Source organism: Carcharhinus amblyrhynchos, chromosome 20 (genome assembly GCF_965287045.1).
Source record: "Carcharhinus amblyrhynchos chromosome 20, sCarAmb.v2.hapA, whole genome shotgun sequence".
NCBI classification, from domain to species: domain Eukaryota; kingdom Metazoa; phylum Chordata; class Chondrichthyes; order Carcharhiniformes; family Carcharhinidae; genus Carcharhinus; species Carcharhinus amblyrhynchos.
This window is the reverse complement of record NC_137343.1, coordinates 2,202,426-2,218,219: the sequence shown is the minus strand read 5'-3', so window position 1 is coordinate 2,218,219 and position 15,794 is coordinate 2,202,426. Positions and strand designations below refer to the sequence as shown.

At 43.3% G+C, this 15,794-nt stretch overlaps 1 protein-coding gene across 9 annotated transcripts in view; it reads right to left on the bottom strand.

The window, feature by feature from the left end:
* pitpnm2 (phosphatidylinositol transfer protein, membrane-associated 2) overlaps window positions 1–15,794 on the bottom strand; it is a 496,848-nt gene that overhangs the window by 27,262 nt on the left and 453,792 nt on the right. For 7 of the 9 annotated variants that reach the window (XM_080207949.1, XM_080207955.1, XM_080207957.1 and 4 more), the window contains 3 exons: window positions 7,958–8,133; window positions 2,353–2,523; window positions 1,450–1,596 (listed from right to left, as the gene is read on the bottom strand). In XM_080207949.1, coding sequence (XP_080064075.1) covers window positions 1,450–1,596; window positions 2,353–2,523; window positions 7,958–8,133 — 494 coding nt within the window. The remainder of the gene's footprint in view (window positions 1–1,449; window positions 1,597–2,352; window positions 2,524–7,957; window positions 8,134–15,794) is intronic. The other 2 variants (XM_080207956.1, XM_080207958.1) reach the window with 1 other exon arrangement.

Genomic DNA, 15,794 nt, shown 5'->3' with positions numbered 1-15,794 from the left:
AACCCTGCCCATTTACCCATGGCTAATCTACCTAAGATGCACAGCTTTGGACACTAAAGAGCAATTTAGCATGGTCAATCCGCCTAAGATGCACAGCTTTGGACACTAAAGAGCAATTTAGCACGGTCAATCCACTTAACTTGCACATCTTTGGACTGAGAGGGGAAATCAGAGCACCCCAGAGGTAAGCCACACGGATGCAGGGAGGACGTACAAACTCCACACAGTCACCCAAGACCAGAATTGAACCCAGATCCCTGGTGATGTGAGACAGCAGTGCTAACCACTGTGCCACCATAGTGCCTCAACAGTATACAAACCAGAATTAATCTGGTGTAAAGAAATGGATTCCATAAACCTAGGTCTTTGCAGTGATACCCACTCAACAGCTGTGCATTGGTCAGGGACAGCTTAGCAAATAAAGATATTCAGCAGATTTTTAATTTATTAATCAATCTCATGTGGCATTGCACACAGGGAGTTAACTGAAGTGAGATTAGAGGGCAGGGGATAACTAGGCAGCACAAATATAACTCAGTTTCCAGTATGAAGTTACATGCTCTACACTCCCACATGAACACTTGGATTTGGTTTAAATGAACTGATTACATACTAAAATAGATACTTCAGTAAATGCAGACGAAATTCAAACATTTAATTGCATTGGACTTGAAAGAATTCCAACTGCACTGAAAATAATGTAGTATAATTATTAATTACCAAGTACTAGTTAATGACTGTCCTCATTTTGTGACTGAGATTTCAACTGAACTCTTACTCCAGGTGAGGAGTGATGATCAGGCAGGGGACGAGGTCAGCCCATTGCACTGGGGGCGTGCTGACTCCTGCGATCATGGTTTGTCTAAACTAGGGGAGAGTGAAGGATCAGGGAGGCCAATGACGTCAAACCAAGGCTTTACCTGATGCAATTTTTTAAAGCCATAGCTAAAATGAAGTGTTAGATCAAGCCCAGGAGGAGGCACAATGACTCACCCTGTCAACATGGATCTTGTTTGTTTGAACCCAAGATGGGATGCAATATCTTGTCTTGTCAGCTTGGAGCTGGTTTGTCCCCCATGTAGGGACTATGATCGGACTTAATTTGAATTGGTTTTTTTGATTCAGAATGAAGACTTGTGTGTGCACCTGTAAGTCTGGAAGCACCTTAGAGCATTTTATTATTTCAAAATTGCAATATAAATACCAATTGTTGTTGGAGATGTGTGTGTGTGTAAGTACAGGTGTGTGTGTGTGTGTATATGTTTGTGCCCATTTTTCCCCAATTGATGAATTAGATTACTCCTCATGTTGTGTATATTCTCCTTGCACACTGCCCCCACAACAGCAAAATTTTTTCATGTCCACTCTAACCATAAAACACACAACCTCTAAGCAAAGAAGCAGGCACAAAGCACAGATCACAACAGTACAGAAGGAGAGACTACAAACACTCTGCAACAGTTGGATTCCTACTGGAACCATCTTGCCAGTTAAGGACAGGAACGGGTATACTAGTTTCCATTACACTCTCCTGTCGTTGGAGAGTCGCAAATGGAGTTTCCAGGATGAGGGTGGGATTGTTCTGGACTGTCTCAACTGGAGCAGACAGGAAAGAAAAAGGACAGACATCTAGCCACAAACTGTACAAAAAAACATCACAGTTAACCATTTAGAGCACTGAGATATGAAGATTAACACTGGCAACTTTATTGGTACTTATTAATTCTCTTGATGTCATTCGAAATAGTTTGTAGACTAAGAACTTATCTAATTTTACTTCTGTAATTTTAAATGCCCTGCACTATAAGATCAAATTTATTTCTTTAAGACTGAGAATAAAGGCGAGCTTGTTTAAACACTCAATACATTATTCTTCAGTTATTTCTGCATTAACAATGAGGAGAATCAAGTACAGTCTCCTGTTGTTGTTATTAATACTTACATCTAGCACGTCCCTAGTCTTGTTGCTGTTCTACTTTAGAAACAAATACATACTCATTACAGGAATGGTCGGCTTAATGTTTTGTTTACCACTGTCTGGGGACAGTGCCTTTTGCATATGAAATGTATGCTATTTCCTGTTCCTTCAACCTTGTCCAAAAATGTTCAATAATTTTTTTAAAAGATCAGCTGTCTGTTGGCAGCACACTCAACTGCTAGTCTTAGATCCTCTCATGCATGGGTTCTAGATGATTAAAGTATTGTTTTTAAATAGACCACACTGTATTATAGGCAACGATCACGCTAGCTAATTATCAATAATTTACTCTCAAAACATATACATGGTTTCTGTTAGGGATTTCTAACTATGTTAAATAGTAATTTTCCAATTGCTGATAAAAAAGTTCCTACCCAGAAGCACAGAGCTGCCGTCACCCAGTGGGAATCTCTGATAACGGGGAACATGAAATGGTGGAAGCAGGTGGAATTTCCTCTCCAGAAGTGGCTCCAAGCGGGAAGATAAAGGATCCGCTGGGTGGAACAGATTGTAAACCTGCTGACACGCTGGTCTCACCTGGGAGACTAATGAAGAATGGAAGAGATGTGACAATTAACCGACTTTAGTTTGACAAAATGAATTCTAAAGTCAACATTAATTTTTCTGATACAAGGAATATGTTATTGAGGAAAGGGATAACAGTAGATTACTCATTATTCTTACCAGCTATTGGAAGGCAAACCTTCAAATTCATTTTAAATTTAAGTTGGTTAAATGTTCGCATACCTCCATTTAAAGTTACCTATTGGATTATTTCTTAATTTAAAAGTTGCAATACATGAGCAATAGTAATACATCAAAAACGTATTTGGTACAAGCCCTTATCATTCCCAGATGAACTATTAACTCAATGGTGGCAAAATGCTGCCAGCAGCTTAACTAGGGAACATGGGATATCCAAGATGATAAGACATAGAAAAAGGAAACATCACCTTCCTTGAAGAAGGTTTTGTGGGTCTCTTGGTTTTCATTTCATCTTTATAGAATTACAACTATTTTTACTTTATAGAGCTAAATGATCCCACAACCAATGGATCAGATTTAAGCTCTGCACTCCTGCCACAGCCAGCTGTGAATAGTTGTGGACAATTAAACAACTCACTGCCAACACAAATATCGTAAGAAGTCTGACAACCCATATCCCCATCCTAAATGGAAGGGATCTGAACACACTAGTGCAAAAGATAAGGCTGAAGCATTTGCAACAATATTCAACCAAAAGTGCTTCATGATGATTCATTTTGATAACCTCCAGGGTCATTCAACTCCTGACCTCATTACAGCCTTGGTTCAAACATGGACAGAAGAGTTGAATTCCAGAGCTGGGGTAAGAGTGACAGCCCTTGACATCAAGACAGCATCTGATCGAGTGTGGCATCAAGGAGCCCTAGAAAAACTGGAGTCAATGGGAATTAGGGAAACTTTCCATTGGTTGGAATCAAGCCTGGCATAAAGGAAGATGGTCAAGGTTGTTAGGGGTCAATCAAATCAGTTTCAATACATCTCTGCATGAGTTCCTCAACGTAGTGTCCTCGACCCAACCATTTTCAGCTGCTTCATCAATAACCTTCCTTTCATCATAAGATCAGAAGTGGGGGTATTCGCTAATGATTGCGCAATGTTCATCACCATTCGCAACTCCTCAGATTCTGAAGCAGTCTGTATCCAAATGCAGAAAGATCTGGACAATAAGCAGGCTTGGGCTGACAAGGGGCATGTAACATCTGTGCCACACAAATGCCAGGCAATGACCAATTCCAACAAGAGAAATCTAACCACTGTCTTTTGACATTACCATTGCTGCATCTCCTCCCACTTAACATCCTAGGGGCTACCATTGTCCAGAAAATGAATTGGACCAGCCATATAAGTATTGTGGATACAACAGCAGATCAGAGGCTAGGAATCCTGCAGTGAGTAATTTACCTTCTGATTCCTTGATGCCTGTCCACCACTGAAAAGGCACAAGTCAGGAGCGTGATGGAATAGTCTCCACTTGTCTGGATGAGTGTAGCTCCAACAATCATGACAAGCAGCGCATTTGATTGTCACACCCTCCACCTCTGACAGCGGCAGTAGTATATACTACTGACAAGACGCACTGCAGAGACTCACCAAAGCTCTTAGGCTCTTAGGCACACACACAGATTCACACATACGTACACAGATACGCACACACACAGATACGCACACACACTCACACATACGTGTACAGATACGCACACACAGATTCACACATACGTACACAGATACGCACACACACAGATACGCACACACACTCACACAGATTCACACATACGTACACAGATACGCGCACACACAGATACGCACACACACTCACACATACGTGTACAGATACGCACACACAGATTCACACATATGTACACAGATACGCGCACACACAGACACGCGCACACACGCCTGCCAAACTGAAGAACACTTACATCTAGAAAGACACATGGGAACACCACCACCACCTGGAATTTTCCCTCCAAGTCACTCACCATCCTGACTTGGAAGTATATCATTGTTACTTCTGCATCGCTGGGTCAAAATACTGGAACTCCCTCCCTAACAGCACTGTGGCTGTACCTATATGAACTGCAGTGGTTCAAGGTGGCAGCTCACAATTACCTTCTCAAGGGCAACTGGAGCTAAGTAATAAATGCTGGCCTAGCCATTTATTCATGCATGAGTTTAAAAAAATGTCAATCACAGTGGCTACACTTCAAAAGCATTAAAGGACATCCCAAGGTTGTGAAAGGCAGTTAACTGCAATTGTCTTTTCTTTTCAGTTTCTTCCTGAAACACGATGACACAAATCAAGCGATTTTTAAAAATACACTGTGGGTAATTTAGACTTTAAGAGATGAAAGTCAGTGGAAATCAAAGGGGGAACAGATGTAAAACAGCCTGTCGATTCACCAATACCTATTTTGTACTCACACCAAGTTAAAATAAATCCCAGCTATTTGAACCAGAGTGGAAGAAGAGAATCAACTAGGGAATCAGCACAAAATCCAGAAAGAGGAAGTGAAGCTAGGTTAGGTATCCTGAGTAATGGTTTTCAGTGCCATCTATCCTGGAGCAGCACATATACCAAACATGGATTCATCACTGTGTTTCCAGAGAGAATGTTGCATTGCTGGAGAGGCTGCTTGGTTTCCTGCCCTTCTTCATACTGTCCGGAAAATTAGAAATTATAATATTTTTCTTTTGTTAATACCAATGTCATTTTTCTCATATACCGGAAGACAGGTTGGTGCAGATGTGATTGTTGTCATTGGATTAACAGACAGAGAGCCTGCAATGATCTAAAACGATAGGAAGAAATAGTTTTGATATGTTAATTAACCTAGAGGAATTTTAATAAGAATTTACACAAGGCAATAAAAGTGGTAGTTTGGTTGTTTTAAGAACATAAGAAATAGGAGCAGGAGTAGGCCATCTAGCCCTTCGAGCCTGCCCCGCCATTCAATAAGATCATGGCTGATCTGTCGTGGCTCAGTTCCACATTCCCGCCCTCTCCCCATAACTCTTAATCCCCTCTCTTATCAAAAACCCATCAACCCGCGTCTTAAAAATATTTAGCGAGGTAGCCTCCACCACTTCAATGGGCAGAGAATTCCAGAGATTCACCACCCTTTGAGTGAAGAAGTTCCTCCTCAACTCCATTCTAAACCGCCCCCCCCTTTATCTTGAGGCTGTGCCCCCGAGTCCGACTGTCCTTTCTGAGCAGGAAGAGTCTCTCCACCTCTATCCTATCCATCCCATTCATCATCTTATACGTCTCAATGAGATCTCTCCTCATTCTTCTAAACTCTAACGAGTACAAGCCTAGTTTATTCAGCCTCTCCTCGTAGCTCAACCCCCTCAACTCCGGCATCAGCCTAGTAAACCTCCTCTGCACTCCCTCCAAGGCCAAAGTATCCTTGCGTAAGTGCGGCACCCAAAACTGCACACAGTACTCCAGCTGCGGCCTCACCAATGCCCTATACAGCCGCAGCAAGACCTCCCCACTTTTATATTCAATCCCCCTCGCTATGAAGGCCAGCATCCCATTCGCCTTCCTGACCACCTGCTGCACCTGCAAGCTGGGTTTTTGCGACTCATGCACAAGGACCCAGAGGTCCCTCTGCACCGTTGCCTGCTGCAGTTTTTCACCACGTAAGTAATAATCCTTCCTACCATTATTCCTACCAAAGTGGACCACCTCGCACTTGCCAACATTAAATTCCATTTGCCATTTCCTGGCCCATTCGCCCAGCCTATCTAGATCCTTCTGCAGATTCTCCACACCCTCCGCACAATTTGCCGTTCCACCAATCTTGGTGTCATCAGCAAATTTCGACTCCATACACTCGGTTCCCTCCTCCAGATCATCTATATAAATGGTAAATAGCTGAGGCCCCAGCACCGACCCCTGGGGCACTCCACTAGTCACCAACCGCCAATCCGAATAGCACCCATTGACCCCCACTCTCTGCCTCCTATTTGACAACCAATCCTCTATCCACGCTAACACCCTACCCCCAACTCCATGTCCCCTGACCTTCTGCAATAACCTGTGAGGTACCTTGTCAAACGCCTTCTGAAAATCCAGAAAGACCACATCCACCGGCTCTCCTCTATCCACCGCCCTAGACACATCCTCATAGAACTCCAGTAAATTTGTCAGACACGGCTTCCCCTTAACGAAACCGTGCTGCGTCTGCTCTATCAAGCAATTCCCCTGAAGATGCCTCACTATTTCCTCCTTGATGACGGATTCTAACATTTTACCTACAACAGACGTTAAACTAACCGGCCTATAATTCCCTGCCTTTTGCCTGGCACCCTTCTTAAACAAAGGGGGAAATTTACAAGTTATAAAAATTGTAAACAAGTGAGTGAAAGACAAGTTTCCCTTTAAAACAGAGGTGCTAAAGAAAATAAAGATGTCTGATCAATTCCAGGAAGAGGCATTTCTGAGACCGGATAAAACAATAGTTGATAGAAAGGTCAAAGGCAAAGAACTTGTGTAAGAAAACACTGAAGTCTGTGTGAGGGGATTGCTGCTTAGATCTTCCAGAGGACAGCAAGACAGCTACTCACATTTTCCACAAGACGGTGTGGTGAAGCCAAGATCTGGAGAGCCAGTTGCTGTCAGCCTCAGAGAACAACATGATTTGCATGTGGAAATCACTGACTGGCCTCCCCGTAGGACTTGTTGAATACGAGTTCCCTTGGGATTGATAATTAACTCAGCAGGTGGAGCTCGTATACCAAGCCCTGTATAAAGCAAGCCCCAAGTGGGTCCATCATTGTATTGTCCCAGTTGGGAGCTGTTTCTGTTCACCACAGGGTTCTGGTTTTTCTTTACCTTATTTTGTGCAATAAAGCACTGTTCCTTTAGAGGTAATTTCTGGGGTTATGTTAATTCCAAAGGCAATTGGCGATGCATGGTAAAATTACTGGAACTCTACAGATTTAAGAATCAATAAGGATTGATGCCAAGCAGAAAAGGGAAGGTTAGCTTTGAGGGTAGTTTAAGTTCAGATCTTTTGGAATGGATTTTAAGTATTGTTTATTGTGTGAAGCATTCTTGTATTTGAGCGCAATTTTTAAAAAAATTTCTTGCTTTTTTAATAAATGTTTACTTTAATATAAATACAAAATCATCATAATTGGTCAAAGATGTTATTTTCTGATTTCAGAACACCTCATCATAATATACAAAATGCAAAAATGTTTTAGCAGCTGTTTCAAGTTTTCTTTTGGGATTCAGGCAGCTCAGCATTTACCATCAGCCATGTCTTAACAATGTGTCTTCACCATTAAAATGATGCAGATCCACCTCCTGAGCACAGTATTGAACAAGAAAGGCTGCAAGGGATTGGGTGCCAGTACACATTCTCCACCAAAATGTAGAAGCTTAGTGTAACAACCCAAGGGAAGCGGATCAGTCAAGCTACCCACCGTCCAAGTTGGGGATTACAGTCTTCCTCAATGCCAGCACCAGTCCCAGGGGGGAACCAAACAGAAAGAAGTCGGTCACTTCAAATTCAAACTTTCCAGGGCTTACTCCATCCAGCATGGTGGAACTACTCGACCGCCTGGATCCAGGGTCATTCCTTAATACACTAGAATGTAAACTAAAGAAAAACACAAATATCATATCACAACTCTTTTTAAATCAAATTTCACATCTCAGCTTTCTCAGCAACCTGTTAACTTATTAAAGGGCATGTTTGCATTTAGCAAAAAGCTGGAAGCAGTGCTGGGAAAACAGGTCCATTCTGCCCTTTAATAAATGCTGTTGCCCATCCTTGTTGAAGGTGAATGCAGAGATTCAGCAAAACCAGTAAACAGTAGCAAAAGACGAAGTGGAACCAAGTGACAAAAACTCTCAGATCAACATAAATTACAAGGCAGAAGCACTTGTTAACTGTGAACAAAGGTCAAGTCTGAAAGTTTGAATCAGGGAAAATTAAAATGAAAAATCAAAGGCGAGGATCTTTGTCTTTAAATCAGGAAGTGTAATGGAGGGCACGCCCCATCAATGGGGACAAATAGAAATGGTCGAGAGCTTCAAGTTTTTGGGTGTCCAGATCACCAACAATCTGTCCTGGTCCCCCCATGCTGACACTATAGTCAGTGTCTATACTGTCTCAGAAGACTAAGGAAATTTAGCATGTCAGCTACGACTCTCATCAACTTTTACAGATGCATCATAGAAATCATTCTTTCTGGCTGTATCACAGTTTGCCATGGCTCCTGTTCTGCCCAAGCCCTCAAGATACTACAAAAGATCATGAATGTAGCCCAATCCATCACACAAACCAGCCTCCCATCCACTAATTCTGACTATACTACCCACTGCCTTGGAAAAGCAGCCAGCATAATAAAGACCCCATGCACTGTGGACGTACTATCTTCCACCTTCTATCGTCAGGAAAAAGATACAAAAGTCTGAATTCACATACCAACTGACTCAAGAACAGCTTCTTCCCTGCTACCATCAGACTTTTGAATGGACTTCTCTCGCACTAAGTTGATCTTTCTCCACACCCTAATAATGACTGTAATGCTACATTCTGCAGTCTCTCGATTTCTTCTCTATGAACGGTATGTTTTGTATAGCGTGCAAGAAACAATACTTTTCATTTAATACTAATACATGTGACAATAATAAATCACATCAATTACGTCTGCTGATACTGAATACCAGCACTGTGCTGCAAAGCCAAAATAATACAGAACCAAACAGACCTTAAACTTCAATTCACAATACATAAATACAGCAAAAATAATTTGTTTGTAATTTTTAGAGGCAGTGATGTTTAAAACATTTAATACAGTGTCAATGTGTCAACAGTTATCTATTCAAACTATAATTTTCAAATTCCGGTGCATGTAAAAATGCAATTGTAAAAGCAAAGCACTTTAATAACTACCTTACTAGACAGGAATCAGCAGTAATGTCTAATTTTATCCTGTTTCTGAATCTTTGTTAAAGGTGCCATATAAATGAAAATGATTTTTTTTTTAATAAAGCATAAATATTCAATGCCCTTGCTGAATTCATCATCCATTCCTTTGTTACCTTGAGACCTGACTATTCCAATAGGACCCCTCCCTTTTTTTTACCGTAAACTCGAGCTGGCTGTGCTTTAACTTGCTCCATCACCCCTGTACTTGCTGACCTATATTGGCTCACAGTCCAACAATGTCTTGATTTTAAAATTCTTATCCTTAATTTGAAATTTTTCCATTATCTTGCCCCTTCCTATCATTCTCCAAGCCAAGAGCTCTCAGATATCTGTGCTCCTCTGACTGTTTCAGCAATGTTGATTTTGGCATTGATGGCTCTACCATCAGTTGCCAAGCTCCTAAACTCCAGAATTCCCTCCTTAAATCTCTCTTTCATCCTTTAAGATATTCCTTAAAACAACCACTTTGACAAAGGTTTCAGTTGTATGAATTTATTTATTGTCAGGATGTAAGTGTTACTGGTGAGGTTAGCACCTGCTCCTGATCTTTGTGCTTTTGTTGTTCCCCAGGGAAGGCGCGGGCATTGAAAATATTCAAAGTTGAGTTTGAGAGACTTTTTAATCAGCAAGGGAGTCACAAGCTCAGGGGGGCAGACCGAAAAGTAGAGTTAATGCCACAACTGGATCAGCCATGATCTAATTAAATGGTTGAGCAGGCTCGTGGGGCCAAGTGGCCTGCTTCCGCTCCTAATTCTTGTTCTTGCAACCAATTACCACCCATCCGTAATTGCCCTTAAGAACGTAGTGGTGAATATAGCTAAGAAACTATTTCTTTACATGGGATTTGGTGCCTATTTTGTTTATAACACTCCTGTGAACCACCTTGAGATGTTGGTTGCTATATGAATGAATGTTGTTGTTATTAGCTAGTAAAACTTTGCCAATACCTTGTCCAGTTGGGTTGGGGAGTAAATTGGCTAATCTGAACAGAGTTGTTTTGTACATTTCTCCGTTCTACTTTACATCTTGGGTTCCTTTTTAGATTCAAGGAGGTACACTGAGCTCAACTGTCTGTAGAATCTTTTCATTTGGTGAGTTTGAGTTACCTAGGAAATAACCATTTCTCACTTCAGATCCAGTTTGCTTGGTGGAAGAGGGAGTTCTAATGTCACACTGATCAAACTTTGGATTAGAACATAAGAAATAGGAAATAGGAGCAGGAGTAGGCCATCTAGCCCTTCGAGCCTGCCCCGCCATTCAATAAGATCATGGCTGATCTGTCGTGGCTCAGTTCCACTTTCCCGCCCTCTCCCCATAACTCTTAATCCCCTCTCTTATCAAAAACCCATCAACCTGCGTCTTCAAAATATTGAGCGAGGCAGCCTCCACCACTTCAACGGGCAGAGAATTCCAGAGATTCACCACCCTTTGAGTGAAGAAGTTCCTCAACTCCGTTCTAAACCGCCCCCCTTTTATCTTGAGGCTGTGCCCCCGAGTCCTACTGTCTTTTTTGAACGGGAAGAGTCTCTCCACGTCTATCCTATCCATCCCATTCATCATCTTATACGTCTCAATGAGATCTCTCCTCATTCTTCTAAACTCTAACGAGTACAAGCCCAGTTTATTCAGCCTCTCCTCATAGCTCAACCCCCTCAACTCCGGTATCAGCCTAGTAAACCTCCTCTGCACTCCCTCCAAGGCCAAAATATCTTTGCGCAAGTGCGGCACCCAAAACTGCACACGGTACTCCAGCTGCGGCCTCACCAATGCCCTATACAGCTGCAGCAAGACCTCCCTACTTTTATATTCAATCCCCCTCGCTATGAAGGCCAGCATCCCATTCGCCTTCCTGACCACCTGCTGCACCTGCAAGCTGGGTTTTTGCGACTCATGCACAAGGACCCCGAGGTCCCTCTGCACCGTCGCCTGCTGCAGTTTTTCGCCCCGTAAGTAATAGTCCTTCCTACCATTCTTCCTACCAAAGTGGACCACCTCACACTTGCCAACATTAAATTCCATTTGCCATTTCCTGGCCCATTCGCCCAGCCTATCTAGATCCTTCTGCAGACTCTCCACACCCTCCGCACAATTTGCCGTTCCCCCAATCTTGGTGTCATCAGCAAATTTCGACACCATACACTCGGTTCCCTCCTCCAGATCATCTATATAAATGGTAAATAGCTGAGGCCCCAGCACCGACCCCTGGGGCACTCCACTAGTCACCATCCGCCAATCCGAATAGCACCCGTTGACTCCCACTCTCTGCCTCCTATTTGACAACCAATCCTCTATCCACGCTAACACCCTACCCCCAACTCCATGTCCCTCGACATGGAGGGACATTAGGTAAGTCAGTACTCCTCAGTTCCCTATCTTCCTAGCACGATGGTCAAATCTCAACACTCCTCCTGATCAGCAAACCGAACTCCACATATAAATCAGAGCAACATAAAAGAACAGGGAGGAGAAGTTGGCCATAATTCCAAAATTCACCAATATCAGACTGAATTTCACTCTCCAACAGTATCCACATTACCCTTCATTACGTTCCAAACATGGACAAAACAGCTGAATTCCACAGATGAGGTGCAAGTGACAGCCCTTTACATCAACGCAGCATTTGACTAAGTGTGGCATCAAGGTGACCTAGCAAAACTGGAGTAAACAGGAATCGGGGGAAAACTCTCCATTGGCTGGAGTCATACCTAGTGCGAAGGATGATGGTTGTGGTGGTTGGAAGTCAATCATCTCAGTTTGAAGACATCACTGCAGGAGTTCCTCAGCCTAACATCTTCAGCTACTTCATCAATGACCTTCCTTCCATCATTATGTCAGAGTGGGGCTGTTTGCTGGTGATTGCACAATGTTCAGCACTATTCACAATACTTCAGATACAGAAGCAGTCCATGTCCAAATGCAGCAAGAATTCAACATTCAAGCTTGGGTTGGCCAGATGCTGATCATCAACAAGAAAATCTAACCATCTCCCCATGACATTCAATAGCATTGCTAAATCATCAATAGCATGGGGTCTACCACTGACCAGAAACTGAACTCAACCATCATCAACAAGGCACAGGTCAGGAAGGTGATGGAATACTTTCCACCTGCCTGGATGAGTACAGCTCTGATAACAAACAAGAAACTTGACACAATCCAGGACAAGGCAGGACACGCCATCTACCACCTTCAACATCCACCCACTGCGTCACCGAGACACAGTAATGGCAGTGTGTACCATTTATAAGATGCACTGCAGGAACTAACCAAAGCTCCTCAGAGAACACCTTCCAAACCCAAGACCAGGGCCATCTAGAAGGTCAAAGATAGCAGGTGTATGCAAACACCACCACGTGGAAATTTCCCTCTAACCTGCACACCATTCTGACTTGGAAACATATTGTTCCTGCAACTCCCTCCCTAACAGCACCACAGTTGTACCTACACCAAGTGGTCTGCAATAATCCGAGCAGACAGATCACCATCACCTTCTCAAGACAACTGGGGATGAGAAATAAATTCTGGTCTAGCCAGCAATGCCTTCGCCTCATGAAAGACTAAAAAATGTGCAAAAATCTGTCAATCTAAGTTTTGTATATACTCAACAGCTCTCTGGTATAAAGAATTTCAAAGTTCCAAAATCCTCCTAATCTCAGTCCTAAATATCTGGCCCCTTGCTCTACGACTGTGAGCCTTCGTTTTAGATTCTCCAGCTGGGGGAAACATTCTTCTTACATCTATCCTGTCCACCACTTAAGAGTTGGATACATTTCAATATTATTATTTTGCATTCATCTAAACTCCAGGGATTATAGGCTTAGTCTACTCAATTACGTGGCGAAAAACTGCAGCAGGCGACGGTGCAGAGGGACCTCGGGGTCCTTGTGCATGAGTCGCAAAAACCCAGCCTGCAGGTACAGCAGGTGGTCAGGAAGGCAAATGGGATGCTGGCCTTCATAGCGAGGGCCTTCATATAAAAGTAGGGAGGTCTTGCTGCAGCTGTATAGGGCACTGGTGAGGCCGCAGCTGGAGTACTGTGTGCAGTTTTGGTCGCCGCACTTACGCAAGGATATTTTGGCCTTGGAGGGAGTGCAGAGGAGGTTTACTAGGCTGATACCGGAGTTGAGGGGGTTGAGCTATGAGGAGAGGCTGAATAAACTAGGCTTGTACTCGTTAGAGTTTAGAAGAATGAGGGGAGATCTCATTGAGACATTTCAGAGACATGGATAGAGCAGGGTCAGGAATGGTTGTTGCAGGTTCTGGGGTTCAAATGCTTTAGTCGGAGTAGACAAGGCGGTATAAGGGGGGGGGGGAGTAGCATTATTAGTCAAAGACTGTATCACAGTGTCAGAAAGGAAGTTTGATGAGGACTTGTCTGTTGAGGTAGTATGGACAGAGATTAGAAATAGGAGAGGAGAGGTCACCCTGTTGGGAGTCTTTTATAGACCTCCTAAAAGTTCTAGAGAGGTTGAGGAAAGGATTGCGGAGACGATCCTGGTTAGGAGTGAAAGTAATAGGGTAATTGTTATGGGGGACTTTAACTTTACTAATATTGATTGGAATTGCTATAGCTCTAGCTCGTTAGAGGGGTCAGTTTTTGTACAAAGCGTGCAGGAAGGTTTTTTGACTCAGTATGTAGATAGGCCAACTAGAGGTGAGGCTATATTGGATTTGGTGCTGGGAAATGAGCCAGACCAGGTGCTAGACTTGGAAGTTGGTGTGCATTTTGGTGATAGTGACCACAATTCGGTTACGTTCACCTTAGTGATGGAAAGGGATAGGCATGAACCTCGGGTCAGTAGTTTTAGCTGGGGGAAGGGTAATTATGAGGCTATTAGGAGAGAATTAGGAAGCATAGGTTGGATGAGGAGATTACAGGGACTGGGAACGTCCGAAATGTGGAGTTTTTTCAAGGAGCAGCTACTGCGAGTCCGTGATAGATATGTCCCTGTCAGGCAAGGAGGATTTGGTAGGGCTAGGGAACCGTGGTGCACTAAAAAAGTTGATTCGTTGGTTAAAAAGAAAAAGGAGGCTTATGTTCGGATGAGGCTTGAGGGCTCAGGTAGTGCAATAGAAAGCTTTAGATCGGCTAGGAGGGAGTTGAAGAGTGAGTTAAGAAGGGCGAAAAGAGGACATGAGAAGACTTTGGCTGATAGGATTAAGGAGAATCCTAAGGCGTTCTATAGGTATGTCAAGAACAGAAGGTTGGTTAGGGCAAGATTAGGGCCAGTTACAGACAGTAGAGGGAAGTTGTGTGTGGAACCGGAAGAGATTGGTGAGGCATTGAACCAATATTTCTCTTCGGTGTTCACGCAGGGGGACATGAATGTAGCTGAGGAGGACACTGGGTTGCAGGGGTGTAAAATAGACAGTATTGCAGTTGATACGGGGGATGTGCTGGATATTCTAGAGGGTTTGAAAATAGATAAGTCCCCTGGTCCGGATGGGATTTACCCTAGTATTCTCTGGGAGGCAAGAGAGGTGATTGCAGAGCCTCTGGCTCTGATCTTCAGGTCGTCGTTGGTCTCTGGTATAGTGCCGGAGGATTGGAGGATAGTGAATGTTGTCCCATTGTTTAAGAAGGGGAACAGAGACTTCCCCGGGAATTATAGACCGGTGAGTCTTACTTCTGTTGTGGGCAAGGTTTTAGAAAAAATTATTAGGGATAGGATTTATAGTTATTTGGAGAGTAATGAATTGATTGGAGATAGTCAGCATGGTTTTGTAGCGGGTAGGTCGTGCCTTACTAACCTTATTGAGTTTTTTGAGAAAGTGACCAAAGAGGTGGATGGGGGTAAGGCAGTTGACGTGGTATATATGGATTTTAGTAAGGCGTTTGATAAGGTTCACCATGGTAGGCTTCTGCAGAAAATGCAGATGTATGGGATTGAGGGTAGTCTAGGAAATTGGATCAGGAATTGGCTAGCAGATAGGAGACAGAGGGTGGTGGTTGATGGTAAGTATTCGTCATGGAGTTCGGTTACGAGTGGTGTGCCTCAGGGATCTGTTTTGGGGCCGCTGCTGTTTGTAATTTTTATTAATGATCTGGATGAGGGTATAGCTGGGTGGATTAGTAAATTTGCTGATGACACCAAAGTCGGAGGTGTGGTAGATTGTGAGGAAGGGTGTCATAGTTTGCAGGGAGACTTGGACAGGTTACAGAGCTGGGCCGAGAGGTGGCGGATGGAGTTTAATGCGGAGAAGTGTGAGGTGATTCACTTTGGTAGGAATAACAGATGTGTTGAGTATAGGGCTAACGGGAGGACTTTGAATAGTGTGGATGAACAGAGGGATCTAGGTGTATGTGTACATAGATCCCTGAA